This window comes from Grus americana, chromosome 9 (assembly GCF_028858705.1).
Source record: "Grus americana isolate bGruAme1 chromosome 9, bGruAme1.mat, whole genome shotgun sequence".
NCBI lineage: Eukaryota > Metazoa > Chordata > Aves > Gruiformes > Gruidae > Grus > Grus americana.
In genome coordinates, this window is record NC_072860.1 from 4,899,342 (window position 1) to 4,924,705 (window position 25,364).

At 49.9% G+C, this 25,364-nt stretch overlaps 1 protein-coding gene across 5 annotated transcripts in view; it reads right to left on the minus strand.

Moving 5' to 3' along the window:
• The window catches only part of GPC1 (glypican 1), a 300,538-nt gene that overhangs the window by 6,737 nt on the left and 268,437 nt on the right, over positions 1 to 25,364 (minus strand). For all 5 annotated transcript variants that reach the window (XM_054836048.1, XM_054836047.1, XM_054836049.1 and 2 more), the window contains 5 exons: positions 23,805 to 24,196; positions 8,209 to 8,374; positions 3,576 to 3,706; positions 346 to 465; positions 88 to 221 (listed from right to left, as the gene is read on the minus strand). In XM_054836048.1, the coding sequence (XP_054692023.1) occupies positions 88 to 221; positions 346 to 465; positions 3,576 to 3,706; positions 8,209 to 8,374; positions 23,805 to 24,196 (943 nt within the window). The remainder of the gene's footprint in view (positions 1 to 87; positions 222 to 345; positions 466 to 3,575; positions 3,707 to 8,208; positions 8,375 to 23,804; positions 24,197 to 25,364) is intronic.

Below are 25,364 nucleotides of genomic sequence, written 5' to 3' on the forward strand. Positions count from 1 at the left end.
CTGAGATGATGTTTAAGTGCCTTTTATCAAACCCTCCCTCTCTCACCCCAGGATGGTGCTATCCTAGCACCTTGACCCTCTCCATACCTGGCCTTGGTCATCCCGTTCCAACACTTGTCGTCTGCCACTGAGCTGGTCATTACTTTTTTGCTGCACAGGCTGCCAGGCAGGGTGATCCAGTAAGTCTTGAGAGCTGTCAGATTCCCTTTGGCGTCTAAAACCTGTAACCAAAGAGGGTGCTCAGGGCCAGGAGAGCTCTGGGGCGCCCCAGGGCTGCGTCAGCTGGGCTTCCAGGGCTCCAGGAGGGAGCTTCAGACCTGGAGGGAGCGTCAGAGGCAAACTCACCAGCATCTCCAGGGCTTGTGCAGAGGATTTTGCTTCCAACGCCACCTTCCCCCGCCTCTTCTTGTCCTCGCTGCTGGAGCCTTTTGTGCTGATTTTAGGATTTCCACAGCCTTGGAAAACCTGAAAAGCAAACCAAACTCTCAATCTCATGTTTTGATACTATTTCTTTAATTAATTAGTACTTCACAGTTATGGTTTTTATTTTCTTCTCAAGTATTTTTATCTTTCCTACTTGCAAGATCTCTGAGATTCTGGCTCAGTTTCTGGCCAGGTTACTCATTTGCAGGATGTGTTTTCAGCACACTGTAATTGGTTTTGGTTACTACTATCAAGCAAACCGTTCAGCACTAACACAAAATTAGTAGGTTTTTGGATGAGTCACCAATGTGGATATTAAATTATTTCTAGCAATTTTATCTGTTACTATTATGATTGAAAAATAAAATTCTGGGAAGAACAAGATGGGAGTTGCTCACACTCACTACAGCAGTGGTGTGGGCTTCAAGACTGCAGAGCATGTGAGCTTCACTGATTTGGACGACAGACCGAGGCGGGACTACCCCAATGGCTCTTGCAGCTGGCACCCACACTTCAGCAAATGAACGTCCCCTCGGGCCCGGGGAGTGCTAAGATAGTAGATGTGTCACAGTCTGGCAGGTTGGATGTTTCAGGGGAAAATGAGGAAGTCGAACTGATTTACCCCCTAACTTTGGGCACCTCCCATCATCCTAACTACTGGCCCAGGTGTGCTTGTAGCCAAAGGAGAGCAGAAGCGCTTTGAAGGTACAAATCCTCAGACTTTGCCTCTAGGAGGAGATGAAGAGTGCCCTGGAAGTGCCAGTTTCTCCCAGTCTCTGCATTACCAGTCCAGGCAATGATACCTCCGCTGCAGATAGCCAATGCTCAGGCAACTGAGCCTCGCCGCAGCTCGTGGAAGGAGTGCTCGGACAGCCGGATTTAATGAAGCGCCAAAGGTCAGGAGGGCCTTTGCACTGTTGGTTTGATTCAGGAAACACCAGCCTTTACAAAGCAAGCCATCTGATTTGAAAAGATGGCTCCAAGCTTGTTGTGGTTACCAGGGAGCTGTCAGAAGCTATCGATAAATCCAACTTTGCACGGTGTCCCCTTAAAGCAGAGCACTCAAGACCTCAGACAGGAGCGCTGTTAACGCAGCTCGTGCCAGCTGCTGAACGCTTTTGCTAGTGGATTCTGACAGCCATCAGCAAAGTCCTAATCTAGACAAGAGTCCCTTTGGTGACAGTGGGTCTCATCGGTGCATCTGAGGGACATTCAGAAAGCCCTCTCCTGGAGTGCACTGTGCTGCTGACCAGATGGATCCAACGACAGTTCAGCACCAAGCCAAGTTGTTGATCTGGCTGCTTTGCTCTGTGCAAAAAGCCCCACCCTGAAAACTGCACGTAGAGCATTTTCAACTTGGTTCTACCAAAATAAAACCAATTTGGTTTCTCTGCTGTATCTTTCTTATTGGCCTATTACTGTTAGCAGGAGACAACTCTTTCAGGAGGTAAAACCCCTGGGAGATCTCCAGGACAGCGGCTCTTCTAGCAGCTCCAGCACAGCACGCAATCAAGGCAATCCCCTTGCCAGCCCAGGGGCTTTAGGTGAGCAACACGCGTTACCGATGGAGAGAACACAAGTCCTGCAGACTGAGGTGATCAATAGTCTCCTGCATAATGACAGCAAATAGGTGTTTGCAGCCTTCGACAGCTCCTGCTGCCGGAAATCCACCAGAGCGCCACGGGGAGCGAGGGGGGAGTGTGAGGAAGCAGGGAGAGTGCTGCGCGGTGCAGCGAACACAGGGCTCTGTACCAAAAGTGTTTCTTTCCAGTTTTTCCCCAGATCCCAGGAGAACCTGTGACTGAGGGTGTCACTGAGTCCAAGGGCCGCTTCTGGCTCTTCTTACAAATGGCAGACAGTGCCCTGGCTCCAGCCTGGTAACGGCTGAAGCCCTCAGCTGCAGCCTGAGCCCGCTGCCCTCGGCCCTGACAGACAAAGACTCCTAGGACTGGCCTGGGCCAGTCCCGAGCTCATCTGACAGTGATTCCACTTTGCCATGCTCAGAACCAGAGCTTAGAGCTGCAGCCCTCTGCAAGCTCTCGACCTCTGTTACCAGTGCCACCAGCAGACTGCCACATTCATCTGGCCACCAGATCACACTGAGCAGCTTATCGCACGTTTGGTTGCTCCAATCAAACACCAATTAGACTACTTACTCCCTTTTGTTTTACCAGATTTACTATATGCCCCTCAGAAACACCTTTCTTTGCAGACGATGCCACGTTTTCCCACATCATGGGCTTGCTTTTATGTGGACAACCTCAGTCTCACCTAACAAGGGAAAAAAGAATACAGCCTTTCATGTCGGAAAAGAAACCTAAACGAGCTCTTGGATGCATGCTGCTGTTAGTGCTTTGACGTGTGCCAGTGAATTCCTGCTTGGCTAAGCAATACTTCTGGCCCTTCCCTTCTCCAAGACCCAGTTAGGACCTGCCCCGCTCCTTTCATCTGCACCTCTGCGCTAACAGCGGGATAGCTGCAGGACTTGGGGAATGTCTGGGCAAAAAGCAGGAGCCCTGGAGGGCTGGTTTGGTTCCCAAAGCTTCTCTTACCTGCAGCTACAGAGGTGATTGTGGTTAAGTGGATAAAGATACTAAAAATAGAAGACCAATAGAAGAGAGCCTCATGATATACTTCTTGGAAGAAAGGTGAGCATCAGGAGAGCCTGTTTCATACTCTCCAGATGGACTGCCAGATTGCAACTCTGTCCCACAGACACATACCAATAGCCCAGTGTTTCCACTGCAGAACGTCACCCCACGGCGGGTTAAAGCAGCTGCCTTCTGTCACTAGGGACTGTGCACTTTCTGCACATGCCTCAGCTCAGCCAAAATACTTCAGGGCTCTTCAGACCCAGTGGCACCTGACAGCAAATGGCACCATGCCTCCCACAGTCACCACACATGCAGTCCACCTTGTGTGTCTGTACCTAAAGGAGGCTGGCTGGTTGGGTCAGGGAGGAATACTTGGAAACACTTGAGAAGGTTTTTGCCCATGTAAGATGGGTGGTGTTCTATCGTTAAAAGAGTGGGTGTTTGATCTCTTTCATCCTTCATCTCCTTTAGGTCAGCTGAATAGTGAGCACAAAACCCATTTGGTCCTGGCAATTACCCCTGGTGTGTGCTCAGCCAGGCCCAGGCACATGCTCTTACCTTGGCTGTGATCGAATCTTTGTTTTCTTGCAAGTTAGAAATAGCTTCAGCGATCCTCATGTGAATGGTCCCTATTACAGTGTCTACGTTGTACGGTCCATCGATCCGATCAGCCACTACTACCAGGGAGTCTAGTAAAACAAGACAGAGACAACTCTCATCAGAGTCTGTACAAACCAGGCTAGAGACCACGCTCATGCCGGGTGGGATTAGCTGTTGGCCCCTCAGCAGGCTTCTTGGGAGACGTCTCTCCGTTTTCACTGCTGCCCAAGTGCACGCTCATTTTCCTCTGGCATGGGACAGCTGTCCCTTCCCAGCCACCCTCAGTGGCAGAGGAACAGAGGTCACCTCCTGCAAATGGTAGATGGAACCTGTATTCACACAAAGTGAGCAACATTTCCTGGGGTGCTACAGAAAGGAAAAACAGAAAATTGGTGCAGAAATACTAAGTAATGCATAGCAAAACTTGGACCTAACCCTCTTCACTCACTGTGTACCTTCAGCAAAGCACTGCAGCCAGCAGACAGTGGGAGGACTGGGGTCAGCCAAGTGCCAAAGGTACTGGACGCGGGCAATAGCTTCTGTGGCAGTGAAGGTGTGAGAAAGGGAGTAATTCTTCTCACCCTCACCTCTGGAAAGACAACATGTGGCTAGCCAGGGAAATATCAGGTTCTAAAGGCAGAGGAGCAGACCACAATGCCCACAACTGAACTAGTGAACAGGACAGGGAGTCACTGAGGGGTGTCTCTTGCTCTCAACTCCTCTTGTCCTGGAAAGCTCTGCTATGCAAGCGCTCCTGCGTGGCCTGGAAGCTCCTGCCTGGATGGTTGCTTGGGGACCGTGCTTGGCTTACAAAAAAATTACCAACCTCTGCCTACCTCCGAAGATGCTTCTCACCACTCCAGCTGGGTCTGAAGCAAGGACAGCCTATATGCTCGCAGGGCTTGGGTCACTGGGGAACGCCACTGCAGAGGGAGGCTGACATCCTTGGTGTCCAGTGAAAATTAAATAGGATCCCACGGCAGGGCCAAGACTGGGTTTGGACGTCTAAAATGTGATCTTAACCAGGTCTGACTTTGCCAGTCAAAAATTGTAATTCTGAAAGTCACTGCTACACTGTTGCTGCCCTAGTTTCCTACCACTTGTGCTTTAGTGGGCCGGAGGCCAGGCCATGCATAGGCTTCATCAGCATTTAGGGACTTGTCACTCAGTTACGTGTGACCTCAGATGGCTGCAGTGCGGTCTGTGTTCCCCAGGGCACACCAAAAACCTTCTGGCAGGACAAGGGATCTGTAGGATCGATGTGGTGGCCTGCACCCATCTGGAACAGAAGGTGCTTCACGTTCCTGTGGGCTCGCCACATGGAAGAAAACAAGCGCGATGGCTTCATGTTGGTTCTTCTTCTCTAAACAATGAGGGTCAAACCCCAGGGTCTAGGTTGGAGATGTGTACCATTCATAAATGGAGTTATTCATTAGGAGTGATTAATTCTTCTGTCCTAAATCCTGATACCTCACCCATCAGCCTGGCAGGAGACTGTCACAGCAGATGGTGTGATGTTGCAGAAAAGCTTATTCAGCATGAGTTTGTACTCCCGACATTATTCAGGAGCAATGAAACCACCAGGTGAATGATACTCGGCAGTTCAACAGAACAAAATATGTCCTTCAACCTTCACCATACCACAGTGTGTATGTATCACCCATGATACCGCTTTAAAGGACTGACGCTTGTCTTTGAGCCGCACTGCAAATTTCTTTCAAGCAGGAGTCCAGCCAGCTGGAGCATAACCAGGGACCACCACCATTTCAAACCTGCTAGGGAAGTAAAGCGTTCAGTCCTGTGCCTGGGCAAGCCAGCAGGACTTGACAGAAAGACCCCAAATGACTTCCACGAGGTCTAGGCGAGGTTTGTGCAGAAACACTAGGTCCACAGAGGAGGTATTATGTTAATAAGGAAGGCCTGATCCTGAGCCCACTGTTGTCTATTTAGCAGCACGCTCAACCCTCACAAGTATGTTCTCTCTGCTGTTACATGACTGATGTTCAGACCCTGACAGCTCTCAGAGAATGACCAAGCTGGGCAAGGACTAGAATAGGGACAGCAGAAACCCACAGAAGATACCAGATCATGCCCACAGGGCTCACAGTCCAAAGGCAGGTCCAGCTGGTGGGGAGCAAGGGCACAAGTCAATTAGAAAAATAACTAGGAGGGCTCAAACCTCAGCCAGTCCGGAGCGTGGATTACAAAATACTCTTTGCTCAGGTCTATAATATTGGATTTAACAACATGTAAAGTCACAGCTTGGAAACATTAGGTATTTATTTTCAGCACTGGAAAAAAAAAAAAAAGAAAGAAAAAAGGTTTTACGGGTTAGCTGGAGCAAGAATGGAAACAAGGGCCACAGTTTCCAAGTTAATGTGCTCTCTTTTCCTGCAACACAGTCCTATGGCAGTGCAGATTTCTAAAGCTAAACATGCCATACAAGGGTGTAATTTTTTTTTGTATTCTGGGAAATAACATCTCCCACAATATTAAAGAGCTTGCAGTTTAACTTTGCTGCCACTTGGGGGTTGCAGAGTCATCTTTGAGACTATTTTCCAGACAATTTTAGCTTGCAGAGGCACTAATGTTGAGATACAGACATTTAAATCAAAGGCTGCACCCCCAAATTAGTGATAAATTATGTTTGAACCACTTACTATAAAAATCTCCCTTAATTTGACCTGCCCTAATTTGTCAAATTGAAAGAGTAAGTTTGTGTTTAGTGTAACAAAATGCTCTCCAGCTACACAGAAGGGCCTGGAGAAGGGTGAAGAATGGACAATGCCAGTGATCTGCTATCTTTGACTCTAGGTCTTGCTCCAGTCCTTGATCAAATTGTGACCTCTGACACTAAAATGTCCAACTGCAGTTTGAAAGAAGCTCCTAGCCATCACCTCTTGACAACAACAGTGTCTCTTGGGGAAGAGGAAGCCAGAATAAGTGCAAAATGCACTCAGAATTGCCTCCCTGTCAATCAAGGAGAGCTGCACGATGACCTTTCAGGTGATGGGCAGTCATCCTGCCAGGAGAGCAGTGACAGGTAACACTTGGCTTGCTCTGGTCAGAAAGGCCAAAGCGCCATCAAAATCCTGGTGTAAACCCTTGGGGAAGGCAATATTCCTCCCCCTCTTTAACAGCAGCCTCCCAAGTCACTCTCACGGGGAGCGCTTCCAATTAGCCGCAGTAAGTTGCCGCTTGGTTCATTAGCCCCCAGCGCGAGGCGGGCAGCTGGCCAACGCACCTCACCGAGCAAGCGCACCGGCCTCTGTGTGCAGCGGTTCGATATTTATTTTGCAGTGTCCCTTGAGAGGCAGATGACACTCCTTGAGCTTCAGTGGGATTTTTATTGTTAACACCACCACACGTCAACCCTGAGCCAGCCTGTCAGACTGCAGCTGGCCAGTGAGCTGGCAGTCTTGCTGGCCAGGCAGCGGGAGCCAAGACAAGGCAAAAGGCCAAGCCCGAAGCTCATCTCCCCTAGTGTCTGCCTTCCATGAGCCCAGACAAACACCAAGGCTCCCTCAGGTCTCAGATCCCTCCTGGTCTCAATGTACGACTCAGGAGAGAAAGAAGAGCTTGCTGGGTGATGGTCTGTGGGCATGAGGAAGAGTGAGAGCCTTACCTTTGCAAACAACCTCCCCTGATGGACTGCGGATGGGGAGAGGATGTGTGCTGTAACACACACCATTTTCTAAACACGGACCCTCACCGGTCTTGAACCATGGTCATCAGCTCCACAAGCCACTCTGAGCAGTAGTTCACATTTAAAATAGGAGCCACAGGCTCTGGAAAAACAGCTAAGAGAAACATGAGGTCTTCTTAAAAGACATCAGGCAAGGTAGAATTTCCTGCAGAAATGCCTGGTTGAAGTTCTCCAGCTTGTGTTGCACAGGAGATCAGACCACACCATCACAGTGATATTTCTGGCTTTAGTCTCAATGAAACGGACATCTCTATACACATGCAACCCACTTTAAGAGACCCATCATCTCAGCCGAGTGACAAAACAAAACCAAAACGAGCTCTTTTCTTATTTAAAAGACAATTTTCCCATTCCTGGTGATGCCTGTGACTTCTCTCTCCCCATGTATTTGTTTAAGATACCTCTTCCCATATGGAAGTGAGCAATTCTGATCCCTTTGCCCTCTACCCATGGAAACAGTTTATGGCTAGTTTCTAGACTGCTTCCCAAGGAGGGCTGCAAGTGCTGCTCCTGTGCTCTCACAAGTGCTCTGGTACAGATGAGGTGGCAGCTCTGACAGCATACAGGTGGCGGGAGCTGTCCCTAAGCTTCAGCACTTGAGAGGGAAGAACAAATTACTTGAGTGCAACATGTGAGCAATCCCAAATGAGCACAGGCAAGATGAAAACGCTTTAAGCCCTTGTTAGCCAGCCCAGCGGCGTCCTTTCTAATGGTACTAAAGCCCACCAAAATGTCCTGCAATAGCTTCTAGGCATCAGATCACAGACAGAGAAATCGTGGTGTAAAAGAGCCTCCAACAGTCCTTTCTTTACTCGCCAAACACTACCTCAGAGAGTTCAAAATGTGCCGTGAGAGGCAGCTGTGTTGCGGCAAAGGCCACCTTACCCATCAGGTACTTCCACTCGGTGTTCAGGTCCGCTTGGTTGGCCAGGCAGCCCTTCACGACGTTCAGGCAGTAGTTGTTGCACGGCTTCACGCTGGACATGCCCCGGCAGTGCGGGCAGTACATCAGCTTCATGATGGCACGAGTGCACTCGTGGCTGAGAGATACCTGGGGGAGACAGAGCAGTCAGACACACGGGCAGGCGAGGGGGCCCTGGCCCCGGGGGCAAACTTGCCCCATTCCCTGGGGTGAAGGAGCTTGGCGTGACCTGAAAGGCAGCACGGCTCCCTGGGTGCATGGCCCTGGGAAAGTCACTTCCCCTCTCACTGCCTCTCCTTCCCCCCACCCTCCCTTGGGTGCCACCCCTGCTGTGGGGATGGGACCTCCAAGGCAGCTGCTATTTCCTTGGGCTGTGTTTGAACCGAGGGGACTGGGAAAAACCCGCACGTGAGCACCATCCCCCTTCCAGCCAGGTCTGCCTGGGCAGGATCTACGGGGGGGTGGCCACAAGGACGGCTGGGGCAGTCCACAGGCTGTATCTGTGCAACCCTGACACATGCCATGTGTGGGCCCCTGGAGCCGCTGCCATCTGTGCCACCGCCGTGCCCTTTCTGCAGGAAGGGTTTGTTGTCACCGCCTGGCAGAGGCAGGTGTCCCACCACAAAATGCATCTCCAGCTTTCTGGGGGGATGCGCAGCGGGGGCCTGGACATGGACAGTTCTCAGCTGGCATCTTTGGAAAGGAGGACGGTGTTGGGGGAAGATTTGAACAATTTCAAAAATACAGGCAATTGAGAGCTCTCGACACAGGGAAGTGATTGCTCTCTGAAAGCACTTCAGGAGCCACAGGCAACCGGTGAAGTGGGCCAACACGCACCGTGCCAGCGGCTCGCAGGCACTACATGTGCAGCCGATGCTTTGCAGAGGTGACTCTGGAGGTGGCTTTGCCACCTTTAATTAAACCACCCTGCTCCCATAAGCAGAGAGCCAGCGCAGGCGCAGATCCCAGAGAGCACGGTGGCAGCCTACGCAGCACGTCAAAGTCCCCTCAGACCGTCAGCCATGGGACAATTTTGTCACTCTCCAACTGCCAGGGCCAAGGGGCTGTCAGTGTAAGCTGAGGGATGCAAAACAACCTGGCAGACCCTGCTGAGATGCTGGCAGAGCTCAGCGCTCCCCTGTCTTATTGCTAAAGTGTTTTCTCCTTTGTGGTCTTTTTCTATCTTTGCTCAGATCCATTTGCAATCCCCTTGTTGTTCTTTTAAAAACATTTACAAAAATAAACATAAGTGTCTACGTGCAAGTCTCCCTTGGTACCAGGTAGTCGGCACTCACAAGAAGCTCAAAGGGGGAAAAGTGATGGAAGGGGCAAATCTCGACATGGAAAAATCCCTGAGCCTCGAGCCGCAGCTGCAATGCTGAGAACTGCCCCTCACCTCTTTATTACTTATGAAAAATAGTTTGAACGTGGTCTTTTAAGTTTCTTCTGGGGGACTCCAGAAAGACTCAGTTCTGAGGTACCCTTAGGAGAGTGTGAACATGCTGAGCCCACTCTCAGAAGCTGAGAGAGAATATCCCTAAGCTTGACCCCTCCTTAAACTGCCTGCAGGGTAGCATCTCACTTCCAGTCGCCCCTGGAAAAGAGATGTTGCATGGTGCTGGGGCTTCATTGCAGAAATGCATTAAAATAACCTCATGAGAACCTTTTTCATGACCAGTACAAAAATTTCTAGGTCTCAGAGACAGAACTCAGAGACCCTTCCCTGCCTCGGCCACCAGAACAAGCCCTGAGATGCCTGTGGATAAATGCCACACTCCACCGCGGCCGGAGGGGTCGAGCCTTGTAGGGAACACCATGCACGCCAAGGCTTTGCTCCGCTTCCTCGGCGAGCTTTCTGCCTCCTTTCTGGAACAACTCCTGCAGACAGAACCCGGCGCCTGGCTGCTGTGCGGCTCTGCCACCAGGAGATGGAGGCTTTGTCCCACCGCATCGCACGGGTGCCACACGCTTCATCCCTGGGAGAAGCCAGCGAAGGCACTGCTGTCTCCTGCCTCACTGATCTGAGAGGGGATGCCACAAAGCAGAGGAACAGGCAAACAAAATAATAGTTTATTTTTCATTTTGAGGTTTAAATAACCATGACTGAATAGTAACTGAAAAGACAACGGGTAAGAGCATGTTGAACACTAACACAGGGTGTAGCTGAAGACTTTCCGAAACCAGAGCATTTACACAGAAACGAGGAGATGCAGCTAGGAAAGGAGGTGTGACCTCTCCTTCCCCAAACAGAGCATTTGCAAACATGAATTATATGGTGAAGCTCCAACCAGAGCATGTAACTTGTGCAGGCAATCAGGTCCTGAACACAGCTTTGTCTCCGTGTTTTACCAGCACGCCCCGTCACCGCTCGTCATGGCTTATCCAGCTGTGGCCGTGGAGCACCGTAACCTCGCAGAGCACAAACCAGCTGCACCAGCCCAGGAGCTGTGGCACAAATGAGTCCCATAGCTGGGCCCTGAAATGAGGGACTTCCCACAGCACTGATGGGAACCAGGGAGCAGCCGGATGGTTTGCCTGCACCCACATACATGTGTGGCTGTACCCCGCAGCCTTTCGGAGTGGAGGGAGCTGAAGTGCTTTGGCTGGAAAGCGGAGTGCAGCATCACCTGCGCAGGGAACACCCCTGGGGCGGTGTGGGCCAGCCATCCAGCCGCAGGGAGGACAGCCACCAGCAGCTAGAAAACAAAGCTATTTGGTACCCTGCCAGAGCCCGTGGGGGACACGGAGAGAGGCAAGTGACAGATCTTGGCTCAGAAAAGCATCTCCAACACACTTAGCTTTAAAGTACGGTGTAAACCCAGCAACTGTACTGGAGCTACCCAGGTGACCACAGCGAGCCTGTATTTAAAGGACGCTTGTGCCAGCCGCAGTGGAGATTTCACAAGTATTTCTGTTTGCAGAATTTATCCTGGTCTCTGCGTTTATTTTTGTGCATGTCTTTTTCCAACAAAACAGAGAGGACACCCTGAGCACAGCACTCCATTGCCCACCAGAGAGTAATCACGCAGGGCCGCCCGTGCCCTGCCACCGCGCAGAGCTGCAGAAAGGGAGCAGCAGCGGGAGCCGGCTCCTCGGTGCCCAGCTACTCCATCTGGCCTCTGGCAGGACCGGTGAGCGCGGGCAGCTGCCAAGACTCCTCGTGGTGCAGGCAGCTGCCTGCCGTCCTGCAACCCACCTCCCTCTGACCTCTCCACGGCTGTCAGCCAGCCAGAACCGCCCGTCCCCAGCTACACCGCCTGCGTCCGTGCCGGTGCTCACAGAGCGGTCACCTCCTGCCCATGCAGCTCTTGCAGGCTGTTGTCACCTGCCTTGGGGCAGCGGGCGTAGGCAGAGCACTGGGTGACAATGGCGCCCGAGGCTCAGGGTCAGCTCCTGAGGGTCTGGGGGGAAAACCAGCTGCTTTTGCACCTCAGCAAGGATCATTTCTGGGTGTCAGAGAGAAGCTGTGTGTGTACCGCTAGCCCGTCACTCTCGCAGGGTGGCTTTGTCTCCCAGAGGACAGTGGAGTGCCACACTGCCCCAGGAGCGGGGAGTCTGCAGCATCCAGGTGAGGTGGCACCCCTCACCCCTGCTCCTCTGCCCCAAAGCCTCTCCTCTGAAGACGAGCAGGTGACACATCCACCACCAGCTATTGCTTCACTGAATCTGGCAGGTGCCAAGTGTTCAACTTAGTCTCTTGGCAGAAAGGGTAGGTATTAATTTTTGCAGGTGGAAGAGGCTCCACTCCCTTTCCTCAAAGAATGACTCAAACCTCTCCTGTTGGCAGCAGCGCTCCTTTTTCACAGGCAGGCTGCAGAGGTGAACTGAGAACAGAGGGATGAGAGAATAGGAAGAGGAATTTCAGAGTTATTTTCTGCATGTTTTCCTTGGCCAGAGCTCAGTTCCTCATTGTTCCACCCAGCCTGCGGACTTCTGCTCCATACAGGGCAAAGGAGAGTGAGGGCTTGGGGCTCCCAGAGCCCCTCCCAGCCCTGATCCTGCACCATCCCTTTGGGGGACTTGCAGCACGTTAGGGAATGGAACCCTTTGAACGTCTCTCAGTCCTTGAGGATTACTTTGCTGAAGTAAACTTCCAGAGTTTTCTCAGGCATGCTGTATCCACACAGGGGAATCCCAGCCCCAGTTAGGAGGGGCTGAGATTCCCACCCCGTACGGATACAGCAACACAATCAGGAGAGCACTGCAGCTCTCCTGCCTGCTCACCTCCGGGGCACAGCCAGCTCCAGCAGCGGCACTGGGGAGAAGAGCTCCTCAGGCTGGAGCCGTGGGACCACGCACCCTCCGTGGCACCTCGTTCCAGATAAACACCCCCACAGTGAGAGTGAAGCAGCTTCTCCAGGCTGGCAAAGTCAAGACTGACCTCCACCTGCACACTGAGACATCTTCACTTCCCTGTGCTTCTGCTTTCACATTCAGCCTTTTTAAGAACCTGAAGCATTATGACCTACCCCCCTGCCAAACGCCTCATGGATGCCAGCTAAGACCTGATGGAGAGTCCCTCTGGCTGCCCAGCGCAGATTTGCAATAACTGATAGATCAATAAGCAACGTCCTCTATTCATCACAGGTGGCCTGAAAGCAGAAGCATGCAAACTCCTGCCGACGGAGTGAAAGCTAACATAATTCCTTCATCTTGAAGTGATCTGGCACAGCATGAAGACAGTACATGACAATAATTGATTTCTCTAAGTACCATCAACCTGGCCCAGCCTGTGGCTGATTCTCCTTTAAGGAGACATGGTTCTCCTTTAACTTTAGTGGCACCTATAGTCTTTTCTTAGCTCAGTGACCTAGAAACTGCATTAAGATGTCAAGAGAACAGGCACAATACATTGGAGAAGCCATTTCTCAAGGATCTGAAAAAAAATTATTACTCAGAGGCATGGCTTGAAGCCAGGGCACTCCTCATTCAGTTGTCAGAGGTATAAATAAATATACAGAACAAAGCTAAGCCCAGCTTAAAAATACATTGTTCCTATGTCATTGCTCAGTCAAAATCCACATGCTCTATTCTGATCCCAGTGACATCAGTGGGTACAGTCCCTTAAAGTGTAAGCCCAGTGATCGAGTGATAAAGTATTATCTTCTAAGATACACCCAAAATAGGGGACAAATCAGTATTGAACAATAAATCATTTTAATTAAAACTACTTTACAGCTGGGGATACAGTAGTTGATTCGAGTAGCAATGAGGTAATGCAACGGGAACAGGTGGCTGACTCATAAAAAGCACCGTTCCACCATAAGCGCTGACATTTCAAGGAGGTTGTCATCAGGTATTATCCCGCGACTGCGGCTGGTAGCAAAAGCCGAGCTCCGTACTTTTCCATGGCTACTTTCCAAAGCCTGATGTGTCCATGCTTTGTTGATGGAGCCACCTGACCAGATGTGAATTGCTGGAGGCAAGCGCTTTGCCAGAGCAAAAGATCTTTGCAGACACTCTTGTATCATGTGTCGGATGGAGCTGGAGCTTGCTCTCAGGTTTGCACAGCTCATGGCACAGCCGCCCAGCGCGACTGCCGAGCTGGGGCTCACCGTGTGACTATTCGGCACCAGCTTTTTGCACAGCAGTCAGCACAGAACAGGCACGCGTGGAGATAATATGACAGAAAACTGAGAACACACAATTCTCAGCATTCCGAGTTGCATTTGTTTCCCTGGTTTTTCCTCCACCTGAGCAATGTTTAAATCAATTACAGTAAAATTAATGACTTTCGCAAGCAGTTTGCTGAGAGGATGGGCTGGGGGATTAGTTGCTAGCTGGGTTCCTTGCCACCCCCAGCCAATTTAGAAAACATTCAGTATGAATGGCTTCTAACAAAAAAAAAGGGCTCCTGCCATGTATTTGATTAATATGCTTTCCAAGCAGAGAATCACAGAAGCACAGGAGGCTCAGGGATAACAAGCAGTCACCTACCCTGTCTCCCTGCACTGAGACACATTTGAGGAGAGCTGTTATCCTTCATATTGCCTAAAACATAACTTCAGAACTGGTACAAACTTTCTGAAGTGAAGACATACGGAGGCAAAACTATTTGTAGAAGGGGAAAGCACTCAGCTCCAACAGGCGAGACGAGACACCCCTGCACAGACGCTCGAGGGACTACAGACACCTGAGTGCAGACAGCTCTTGGGATGGCCAGGGCTTTAGTCTCTTCTCAGCGTAAGGTTTGGTGCAAGTCCCAAGGGGTGACTTTGCAAAAGAGGGGTGCAATTCCTTCTGGCCTGACCCTGGACCTCTCTGAATCTACAGCAGTGGGAGGTTTTTTACCCTTCTGAACTGAGACCTCATTTGGCAGGTCACACAGAAGAACAGAGAGGTGCAAAGAAGAGAGGTGTTTTCTGCCATGACTCTAATGCCTACTGCTTGGAAAATATTCAAGAGCCTCCGAAACACCCTGAATAATATCAGAGCACAGAAAGGACCACGGAAGTGATGATGAGTCTCATGTTACTGAGTTTTCACAAGCTCTTAGATAAAAGCTGCTACACCCTTCTCACTCCAAATAACATTTCTTTATCCAAGCCAATTATTTCCTGAAAAGGTGGCTGGAAAGACCAAAGAATGAAGCGTGGGATGCGGAGAGGAAGGCCCTGGGGAGCAGTGACCACAGAGGCACCAGTGCTGGGACAAGCTCCGTACGTCATGTACTGGAGTTAAAGGATCTGTTTGATGGAGCAACGATCCTCCCTCTCCCTCCCAGCTTCCTGAGCATTGTAGAAAGGTTGAGCTTTAGGAAGCCACAGGCATCTGGAAAATACTTTTAACAGTGGCAGTATCAAGCTGCTATCGCAGCAGCATGGCGTGCGGTCGGGCTGTGCCGCTGGCTCTCAGGCACGGCACGCCTGGCTCCGGCCAAGCGCGAGGGGTGAGCCCAGCTCTGCTCCTCCTGCAGCCGGTGGCAGGGCCCCTCCTGTGCCCATCGGGAGGTGGCCAGCTCCTTTGGCACCCAGAACCTGCAGTCAAGCTGCAGATGCTGCTTTTGAAGTGCTGGCTTCAAACAAGGAAAAGAAAAAAAAAAAAAAGAAAAAAAACCCCCAACCCTAAATCCTTTCTCCTTTTGAAGCCCGGCTTAAAAGCAAATGAGAACCTGCAGCCTAGCTGCAATATGATGGGACTCCTTGGCCTTCAGGGGCCTTTAAGTACATCTGAAAGGCATTTAACACCAATAAAATAAGCTGAGCTCTTACTGGTATTTTTCCTACCCCCCCCCTTCCCCTTGCACGTTCACCCCCAGGCTGCTGTGAGCCATCTGTGCCTTACTTCCCAGGGGAACCAGGCTTAGGTAGAGGGGAGAGATCTGGGGATGGAGAAAGAGGCCTGGGTGAAAAATACAGGCTGCTGGAAGTGCTGGCAGCCCCCCTGGCTTGTCACGGGGATGCAGGCAGGTGGGCTCATGGAGGGAGGGGACTGAGCTAGTCCCTAACACTACTGGTGGAGGTGTCATTCTGTGGGCTCTGTCCCCTCAAAAACTGTTGCCCAGGGGAGTACAAGTTTGTCCCGCAGGGAGCTCTCTGCGGTGTGGTGTTGGCGTTCACCGAGCTGGACCACGTCCCTGCAGCGCGGCTGCTCTCCTGGTCCCTTCCTGGCTCTGGCCTCCAAGGAGCAGTGCAGACCCAAGGTGGGCACGGGGACCTGTAGCACCTGGCTGTGGTTTTGGTGTGATGCGGGGATAGTTGGGGCGAACACAAAATACCCCCAGACACGTGCGATATATGTCAAAATGTGCCTGCGCTAATTCTCAGGTATATTTTGCCAGGTAGAAGGACTTACTGCCTGAATGCTCCAGAAGCACCAGTTAAACCCAATGACGTCAGGCAGGTGTTCAGAGCCACTCCAGTCACCCCAAATCCCTCAGCTGGAATTGTACAGTTGGGATAAAGTTGTCAGTACGAAGAACAGCGGCTACAAAAAAAGGCCGAGCAGAGAGCGGGTGCTGCCAGGCCAGGGTGAGGAGCGCTGCCGAGCTGCCCGTGGGACGAACGGCAGCCCAGGAACAGGCTCAGAAAGCCAACCTTGCCCTCTCTTTTATAACAAGATCAGCACTGGGAGGACAGGTTTGTGTCGCACTGGGGAGCTGGCCGGCTCCGTGATCGGGGCTATCTGCAACATGGCAATTTCACGTTGGGAAACATTTCATTTTTACAGTCTCCCCACGGAAAGGCCCTCAAATACTACAACCAAAAAAAGCGAGGCTATGCTGTTCTTTCCACCTCCACGTGCGCAAGCTGGAAATCACGGCCACGGCTGCTCTGTGCACTGGGCCACAAGCGCCCAACTTCCCCGGTGAAAGGAGTGTGAGCTGCAGGTGCTCCCAGCTCTCTGCCGGCACGGGGGAGTGGGTGCGGGGAGCAGACCTCGCTCTCTCCGCCACATGGTCAGCAGCTGCCTTGTGCATGTTTATGCCAGCCCTGATGTAATTAGCACCTTGACGTGTGTTAAATGAACCAAGCTTTCCAATCTTTCAGAATAAAACTCTAAAAGAAACAGCTGCAGGGCTGACAGAAATATGATTCTTTCAAAGTCTAATGAATTGTATAATCACTTCAGTCATTATTTTGCATCTTCCTTCCACAAATGCAGAGCCACAAGTCCTTGGAGCACAGTGAGTTTTAAGCCTCACCAAGCCCATCATTCAAGATACGTGAAGCATGTTTCCAAACCCTCCGTCAGGGATCAGAAGGCAGGCGGGGCGCAGGCACAGCGTGCTGGGGGCCGGTGGCAGGGGTAGAGGACAGACAACCCTGCAGTTTGGTGACCCTCCTGCTTTCACCTCTCTGCATTCCGCTCGGCACAGGGCAAGGGACACAGAGGATGGAGGCTGATGCCAAATCCATGCCCTTCGTGCTCCAGCAAACCAGAGCTGGTGGCAAGCCCGCGGCCAGACAGACTGCCCGGGTCCGTCCCCACCAGCCCAGCAGCCAAACGGCCATTTTGCACACTCAGAAAAAGAAATGTAAAAAAAAAAAAAAAGGCTAGGGTAATCCAACCAAACTGAGGCAGCGAAATATAGAGCGGAGTCGGTCGCGGCTCCCTCTGCAGCCAGCAATGACCATGACTCCAAAAGGCAGCACAGCCTGCAAGGGACACCAGACCCGAGGGCAGGACCCACAGCTAACCTGTAGGAGCTGCGCCTTCGGATTCTTGTCTAGTGCCTAACTGCCTTCAGATATTAAAATGAGAAAGATTCATGTGGATAGAGACTGCTGTCATACTCCTCTCCCTCTGGAGGAAAATACGGCAAGCCACCACCTGCCTATTCAACGCACTCCCTGCTCTGTTCATCTGATGCAGTTATTTCCAGCTGGTACACTTTTGAATCCTTTGAAAACTAGATTCAATTGACTTTTAACCACCAGGTAAATATGGGAGACATATATCTGCTTGACTGCATTATTTCTATTATATTCAGAACACCTATGGGTTTTTATCCCTGAAAGGTTGTGATTTAAACATAATACTGGATAGAAATACTGGAAAGTAATATCTGAAATACATAAGGATGTGTTCAACACTGCATACTCCCCATCCAGCTCAATTTGAATCTGTCCAAACAAATTTCAACTTTATTGCAAAACTCCCTCACTAGCTTTACACGCAGCGGTGCTGGAAACCCTCTGAACCTGCAGGCCCCATGGTGGGGCTGGTCTTGGCAGCTGTGCCAGAGGCTGTGCACAAGCAGGAGGGAGCAAGTGCAGGAGCTGCTGCAGAAACTAGTCCCTGACAGTGCCAGAGCTTATTTCAGCCTGTAGTTTAGGGTGGTGTTCACAGGCAGAGGTGTACGAAGTGCCACAGGCTTCTCAGCCCCTGGGACTTCAGACCTCCACCTCCCGAACACAGCCAGCCCTGCAAGGGGTGACTGTGGCATTTTCCACCCTGTGAATTGCTGCTGGGTCTGGAGCAGCTGGAACTTTGAGCACAGGCACTGACCAGCTCATCTTCAGAAAGGTCTATCAATGATTTGCAATGACAGAAGGGAAAAAAAAGAAAACCATTGAGCTCCTGCAGTTGTTTTTGTACCCGGCTGTGGTGAGCTGCATTCCACTCCCATCCCTGTGGTGACACCAGCACCCGTGGGACCTGCTGCTCCTCACTGCCTGCATCCCATCCTGCAGGGCTCTGTCTCGCACTACCTACCTTCATTTTTTTAAAGGAGAGGCCAGACCTGAGGCTGAACTCCTGGATGTCTTACACCAAGGACTGCAGAGCTGTCTATAGGTACAGACTGCAGTCTGAACACGGGAGGCTTATTAAATCCCACGTGAGCAAAGAGATGATCTCCCTGATGGAAAATGCTACCTCCCTTGGTGGGAGCAGGTCCCAGATGAGAGCTTCTCCCAGATGGAGGGAGAATTTACTGTGGCACCTTATGGCTCCTTGGGGCGAAGCTAGTCTCTGCACAATGGCATCCTGCTGTCGAGTCATTGTCATAACACAAGAACACACATCTCTGGTGCAAAAAACCTGAACAGCTCCAAAGCGAGAGGTGGGATAACAGCCAGTGATAAGGAAATAAATGTGGTGATGTGAGGATATTGCCGCTCGCCAATGCCATGGAATAACATTCTTATAACATCTATTTACAAATGCTAATATTGTCTTTTCACGATCATTTACATAAATATTTAATTTTATTACAAAAGTGAAATCTTTAAATGAAATAAAATGTTGTTTACGGTTGTATGTACTTGCTGATGCTTTGAATAAAGATAAGCCACTGAAAGGATGGAGATGTGTCACCGAGCACATGGGACAGGAATTCATTGCACTCGAGCTGTTTTAGCATAGTGGTTTCATAAGTGTGTGAAAAGAGATTATATTCTTCACTTCACTTTATTCAGTCAGATCAATTTTATGCCTAGTTCACCCAGAAAACAACTGAAAGCTGAAAGACAGGAGTCAACTACGTCCTTCCAAGCTATGGAAAACAGTGGGGTATGAGACATGGCTACTGTCTTAAAGGACATGTGGACCAGGAATGACCATACTGTCTTTTCTTCTCTATGAGGGTGGTGAGGCACTGGCACAGGTTGCCCAGAGAAGCTGTGGATGCCCCATCCCTGGCAGTGTTCAAGGCCAGGTTGGATGGGGCTTTGGGCAACCTGGGCTAGTGGAGGGTGTCCCTGCCCATGGCAGGGGGTTGGAAGTCTGGAACTTGGTTAGATGGTCTTTGAGGTCCCTTCCAACCCAAAGCATTCTGTGATTCTATGACTTTGTTATATTATTGACTTGTTTGAAATGTAAAGCATGTTTAGATAAACATTATTTTCCATATGTATCCAGCACATTCATTTAACTGTTAAAAAAACTTATAAAAATTCTATTTTTGGGCCTTTTTAATTGGAATTCGGTTACCATCCAAATGCAGCTTGACCCACCATATGTTTAAAAATTACTTATATGGTAAATAGGAAAACTGCCATTAACCTTATACTAACATAAAAGTTTAAAAAATAAGGCTGAAATGTATTGTGAGACACAGTATTGCTTAAATAAAAATGTACTTACATACAGACGAACTTCATTGGTAAAATGAAATACAGCATTTAGTGAAAAAGCTCATAATTAGTAAAGAAAATCATTGTATTTTGTTTCAAACTCAAGTGAGAATCAGCCTTAAGAACACCTACTGAGAAGAGGAAATGCAAACAACTATTAAAATTGATTAAGTAAGTGTTTCTTGCTTACGTAGCTGGTGTTGCTTCACATCAATCCCCATTACTATGGGGAAACTTAAAATTCAGGAGCAAGCAGCAACAAAGATCCAGCAAAGGGAAGATCATCCTAATAACTCACTTTCTGACCGATGAGCGAAATTCATTTTGAAACACCTCCTCTTCCCGCCTTTGGAAACGGAACATTATTTCTTTACTTCTTCTGTGCTCTCGCAGATTGTCCAGGTCTCCAAGGGGAATTTGAGGACTCTGGACATCTTTGGATGCGTGTGGGGCAGGTCTCCTCCCTGTCCATCAGTGCAGCACAGACACGGCACTGAGATGCAGGAGGCCAGCAAGGACCCGCGTGCAGCCTCACTGCCCTTTTTGGGTGCCTTGGTGCAGCAGGATCACCTCTGCTACCTGTCCCCACAGCACCCTCTGCAATAGTCCTAACTAAGGCTTAGATGCCTGAGCAGTACCGTAACGTGAGTAATAAAGAACAAAACCAGCCAGGATATTCCTGTTTATCGTGTTGTACCTCTCTGAGGATTTTTGCTTTTGTTTTATAAGGGGTTATCTCTCAGCCCTTGCCATTTTTACCTTCTCAGTTTTGCTTCCTCCACCCGAGTATTTCAATTCACCTATACCACGTATTTCACAAGAGCGTGTTCTCGCTCTCGTTGCTGAACATGGCAGTCCCTCAGACTAAGTGTGGAGCCCCTGAGCAGCAGCTGGCAGGCAGCAAGTGTCCCAGCACAAGACCTTCACCTGGTCACACGAAGCCTGGAGTTGGAGCAAATGCTATTTTTGGGCAGCTGTCCAATCTCACAACCAAAGAAAAGGACCCTAAACAAAACCGGGATATTTCTTCTCTCTTGCCCTGGCACAGAGCAGGAGGTGTGCATCACTGGGGGAGCCCCTTCTCCGTGTGCCTTTCACTAGGGATTTTGTGGCTGCTGCTGTTTCCTAGCCACTACTTCACATGGATGATGAAAAATGCATTTGGCATTGTGCAACTTAAGGGAAAACCTGCAATTTGTGCTGAAAGAATAGCTACAGAAACACCCAACCTGACTGTGAACACAGAGATGCTGCCCCAACACCTCCACCCACACGTGGGACATCAATAACCCCTAACCCTGTACCAGGGCAGGGAGCCAACCTGCACATCCATCCCTGGCTGTGAAGAGCCACAGCAGCCACACACGTGCCCCAGGCCCCCCCCCGGCCCCCTCCCACAGCCGCTGTGCAGATGGCAGCGCTTCCGCCGCTGTCAGCATGGGGCCAGGTTGATGGCAGGAACTGTGGCATTAAAAGCTTTAGATCTTGGTGTCAGAGCCTGCAGTCTGTCAGGGTGACTTTGCCTTAAAAGCTGGGACGGCAGTAAAGATGAAAAATGGTTTTGCCATTTTCTCCCCGGCTGCCTTCAAACTATTTATCCCCAGCAGGATGCAGAGCTGCTCCCAGGACACTGCTCCCATTCCTATCCCTGCGTACCCACCAGCCAAGGGCTGCCCAAAGAGGAGCCGGAGGCTGGGGAAGAAGTGTCCGTTGGGCACAGTGGAGAGGCAGCAGGGATTAAAGAAATCTCATGAAATCCCCACCTGTAGCTAGCTCAGTCAGAACAGGCTCTTCCCCATTTTAAGCAAGCCAGAAAATTTGGCAAACAGCACCAGCCTTTCTCTAGGATGCCCAGCAACGCAGACGCTGCACAAGGACCTGAAACAGCGATAGACTACAGGTGACAAACACTGAACTGGAAGTGTGCAAGCAGATGAAACCGGGAGGGTTGTGATAGAAATCAGTAGCTTTTTTTGGGATTTGCAAACAAACAAACTCAAAGTAATCTAGTATTTCAGAACGGCAAAGCTAAGTAATTTATTTCTATGTGTCCATTTCCATGGGCTTTCCCCAGACTTCCTGACCAAAACGCTCACTGCTGCTCCCCAAGAAATTTCAGCTCAGAGAGTTATTTTTAAAGACTGCTGCTACCAGCTGACAGGAAAGTCAAATCCCAGTCTCTGATCTTAAAAAAAGTCTTATATCCTTTCTCCTAACGTCGCAAGTATAAAGCAACATGAAAAACGACTAAAACCAAAGCGCCAGTTCTGGATCGCATTCAGCACTTCACATCCATTTGGCACTTGTGTAAACTCACGTCTGGTAAAGGAAAGTGGGTAAACCAGGCCATTTATTTTAGACCCAGCTGAGGACTACCAGGGCATCCATAAAATGGATTTCCCATCTCAGTGTTCTCTTGCCTAAAGTACTAAACCCATTCCTGAAGACAGGGAAAATGGGTCAGTTTTGGCCTTCGTTATAAAATCAGCTCTCAGGGAGGCTTTGCTGAGGTTTCCTGACTCAGTTCGTGCAGATTGTGCTCCAACAGCAAGATGCTGGGTTAACCGCAAACCCAGGCAGGGCTCTTGTGAGAGAGAGGAACGGTTGGGACCCTCCTGGAAGAACCTCCATCCTGGAGGAATGGGTTGTGGGGAGGAAGAGGAGGATCTGTGACTAGCTGCATACCCCACGCCCTGTTTGATAAGCGATGCCAAGAAAAGGAGGAGAATTCCGAAAGGGGGGACCAGAATCAAAATCCAATGGGTCAGAAGCCTACAGGAAGGTGGGGGAAAAATACGCTGCATGTTGGTATCTCAGGTCCTTTCCTTCTGCTGATACCACGACTGCAGTTGCTCTGCCAGCCTCCTTTACTCACCAAACCCACCCACCGGCAGAATCACACACATTGAGTTAGAAATCTCTGCCATTCGGAGGATTTATGAAAAATATTTTACTTTGGTCCCCCTGAAATTACACCATTCTCCTCTTACCTGTTAAGTGTCAGGACAGTGTGATGTTAATGAGATGTACAAAGGCTTTTGGGTAGCTGAACAGTTTTATAGTCCCACACTGATAAATTAAAGCATTTGTCACTGTTACCACATTAATGTTTCTTCCTGAGATCAAAATCTGGATTTGCTGCATCAAATAGTACTGCCCTCTGCTACGCATTACCATGCATTACCTTCCAAGGAAATGAATTGTGATTCCGTATTTTTACGCTCACAGTTTAATCATGCCCTGATTCTCATACCTGCTGATTGCCATCTCCACATGCAGTATGCAAGTCATTTTTTTTAGTACGAATTTTCTCCTCGCTACCTGTGTGAACAGCCTGAATATCTTGTTTCAGGACCATCACCTTCTTCTGGCTCTGAAAGGTTGCTTCTGCAGTAAAGAATACAGACAATTTCCTTCCTCCTGAAACCCTGGATTCAGTCATGTTAATTTACATTTATATAGCACCTTTCATCCCTGAAGATCCCAATGCACTTTACAAACTCTCCCTCTCTGCACGCAGACACTGTACAAATATACACGGCTACATAAACAGACATAGCAATCCCATCACCGACCGCTGAAATGCATCTCTCCGCGCGTTTTCCCAGCACACTCGTGGCAAGTCAGCTCTGCACACCCTACATCATATCGCCATCAAGGAGGAAAAATAGGCAGCATGATTTAGAGGCATGCCATTTCCCTGCCAGGGAAGCGCAAGGAATCTAGGCAGCAACAGAACAGCTTTACAGTCTGGGCGACTGACATCTCCTTGGCATTCTGCTGCATAGGTTAAGATGAGGTAAAGACTGATTTGTGGTGAGTTATACCTTGCTTCTGCGCTATCAGTGCCTGTAGAAGTCCAGGCTTGCTGCTCCCTTCCGCTGATGGGTGACCCTCAAGCAGTTTGTTTTATAAAACTGAAAAATACCTGCTTGCTTTGTAATGAAAACATCAGGGGAAATAACCCCCCCCCTCCCCAACAGCAGTAGTTGCCCAGCTCCTGTCAGTCTGAGGACAGAGAAGAAAGAACCCCAACATACCTGAGACACTTTTTTGACCACGTCGCTGCCCACAAGAAAGCCCTGCGCGTAGGAGCGTGCCGCAATGAAGGCTCGGGTTGCCTTCACCTTCAGGTCCCTGGGAACTTCCCCGAAGGGTTTGTGCTGCTCTGCGTGTTTCACCATGCAGTCCAGGTACTCATCTGTGATATGGTACTGGGGATTCATCAGCTTGAAGAGCCGCTCCAGCAAGCGTGTCCAGAACTCATTGAGGGCCTCTTCCAAGTTGATGTTGGAGCCCCGGTAATAGCGGCGTAGCTCGCTGTACAAGTCCTTGAAGACCTTCATGTTTTGAGTGTACAATTCTCCGTACATACTTGGAAAAGCATCATAAAGGGCCTTTTCTGACTTGTTCAATAAATCCTGGAAATAACCTGAAAAAGAAGAAAAAGAAGATGGTGATGCATCAGTCGGACAAGCAGGAATCCAACGGGCTGTGCTGTTTGGTAGCGTAACCAAATGTCCTGAGAAAAGAGAATGGCCCTAACAGAGCTTATCCTCCACCCAACCTTACCCACACTTTCAGTCTTGAGCCTTAGCTGAGAAGATCGAAGGAGGAACCCCCCAGTGCCAGTGCACCATGGTCTGGGCCTCTCCGTCTCTTCTGGCAGCCTCACCTGGAACGGAAATTGAGGCTCTTCTCTGAGTGTGTAAGGTGGCATAGTGCTACTCACAGGTTTTCTTTACAGAACACATCAACTGGCGTCGCTCACGCACAGCATAACTTGCCAAAATCGTCATCCAACAACTGATGAGACACTTAACCCCAAATCAAGAACCAGCCTCTTCTGGCACAGAAGTTGACACTTGTTAAACATCACTAGAAAATGCTGTAAACATACAAGGATGCCCAGATGCTGCTCAGGCCATGGAGGTCTATCCTGTAATGACTGCTGTTAGAGTCAGACTAGTCTATCAATATTAGCATCCACACCGGAATGAACTAAGATAAAGATTTCATCTAAAAGGTAACGTGAAGTCTTCCATTTCATCCTGTCAAATGCTGGAATTCCTCCAGCATCACCTGCTCTTACCATCACACAAAAGCGAGGGATCTTCTGAAGACGACTGCAACTTCTTCAATTTTAAAGCAGAACTTGTCCCCCCATTTCCTTTTTCCTCAGAAGGTTGCCATTCTTGGCTGAGGCACTGATAATTTGGGGAAGTCAGCAGGACTCCAGTACAATATACATGTCTGAAGCACAAAGCACAGCTGTCAAAGACAAAGTCCGTGCAGGCACGAGCCTTTCTTTGGGGCAGCACGTTTACTTGAAGAGAACGTGGCCCTACCCTGCCTAGCTGCCATCCCCACCAACCCAAAACCACCACAATCCACTGCACAACTTGAAGTTCCCTTCGAAGAAATCAGTGCAACTTGTTTGAGCCACCTTTCTTTCCTGCCTCAATGCTTACTTTCTCATGCATTATTTCCAAAGCCCTGGTGAGATCCACCTCAGGCAGGTGGCCACCAGCCACGGCGCCAACCCTTCGCAGAGATGCCCACATCAGCCCTAGTCATCGCAGCCACCCTGGCTCTGAGGC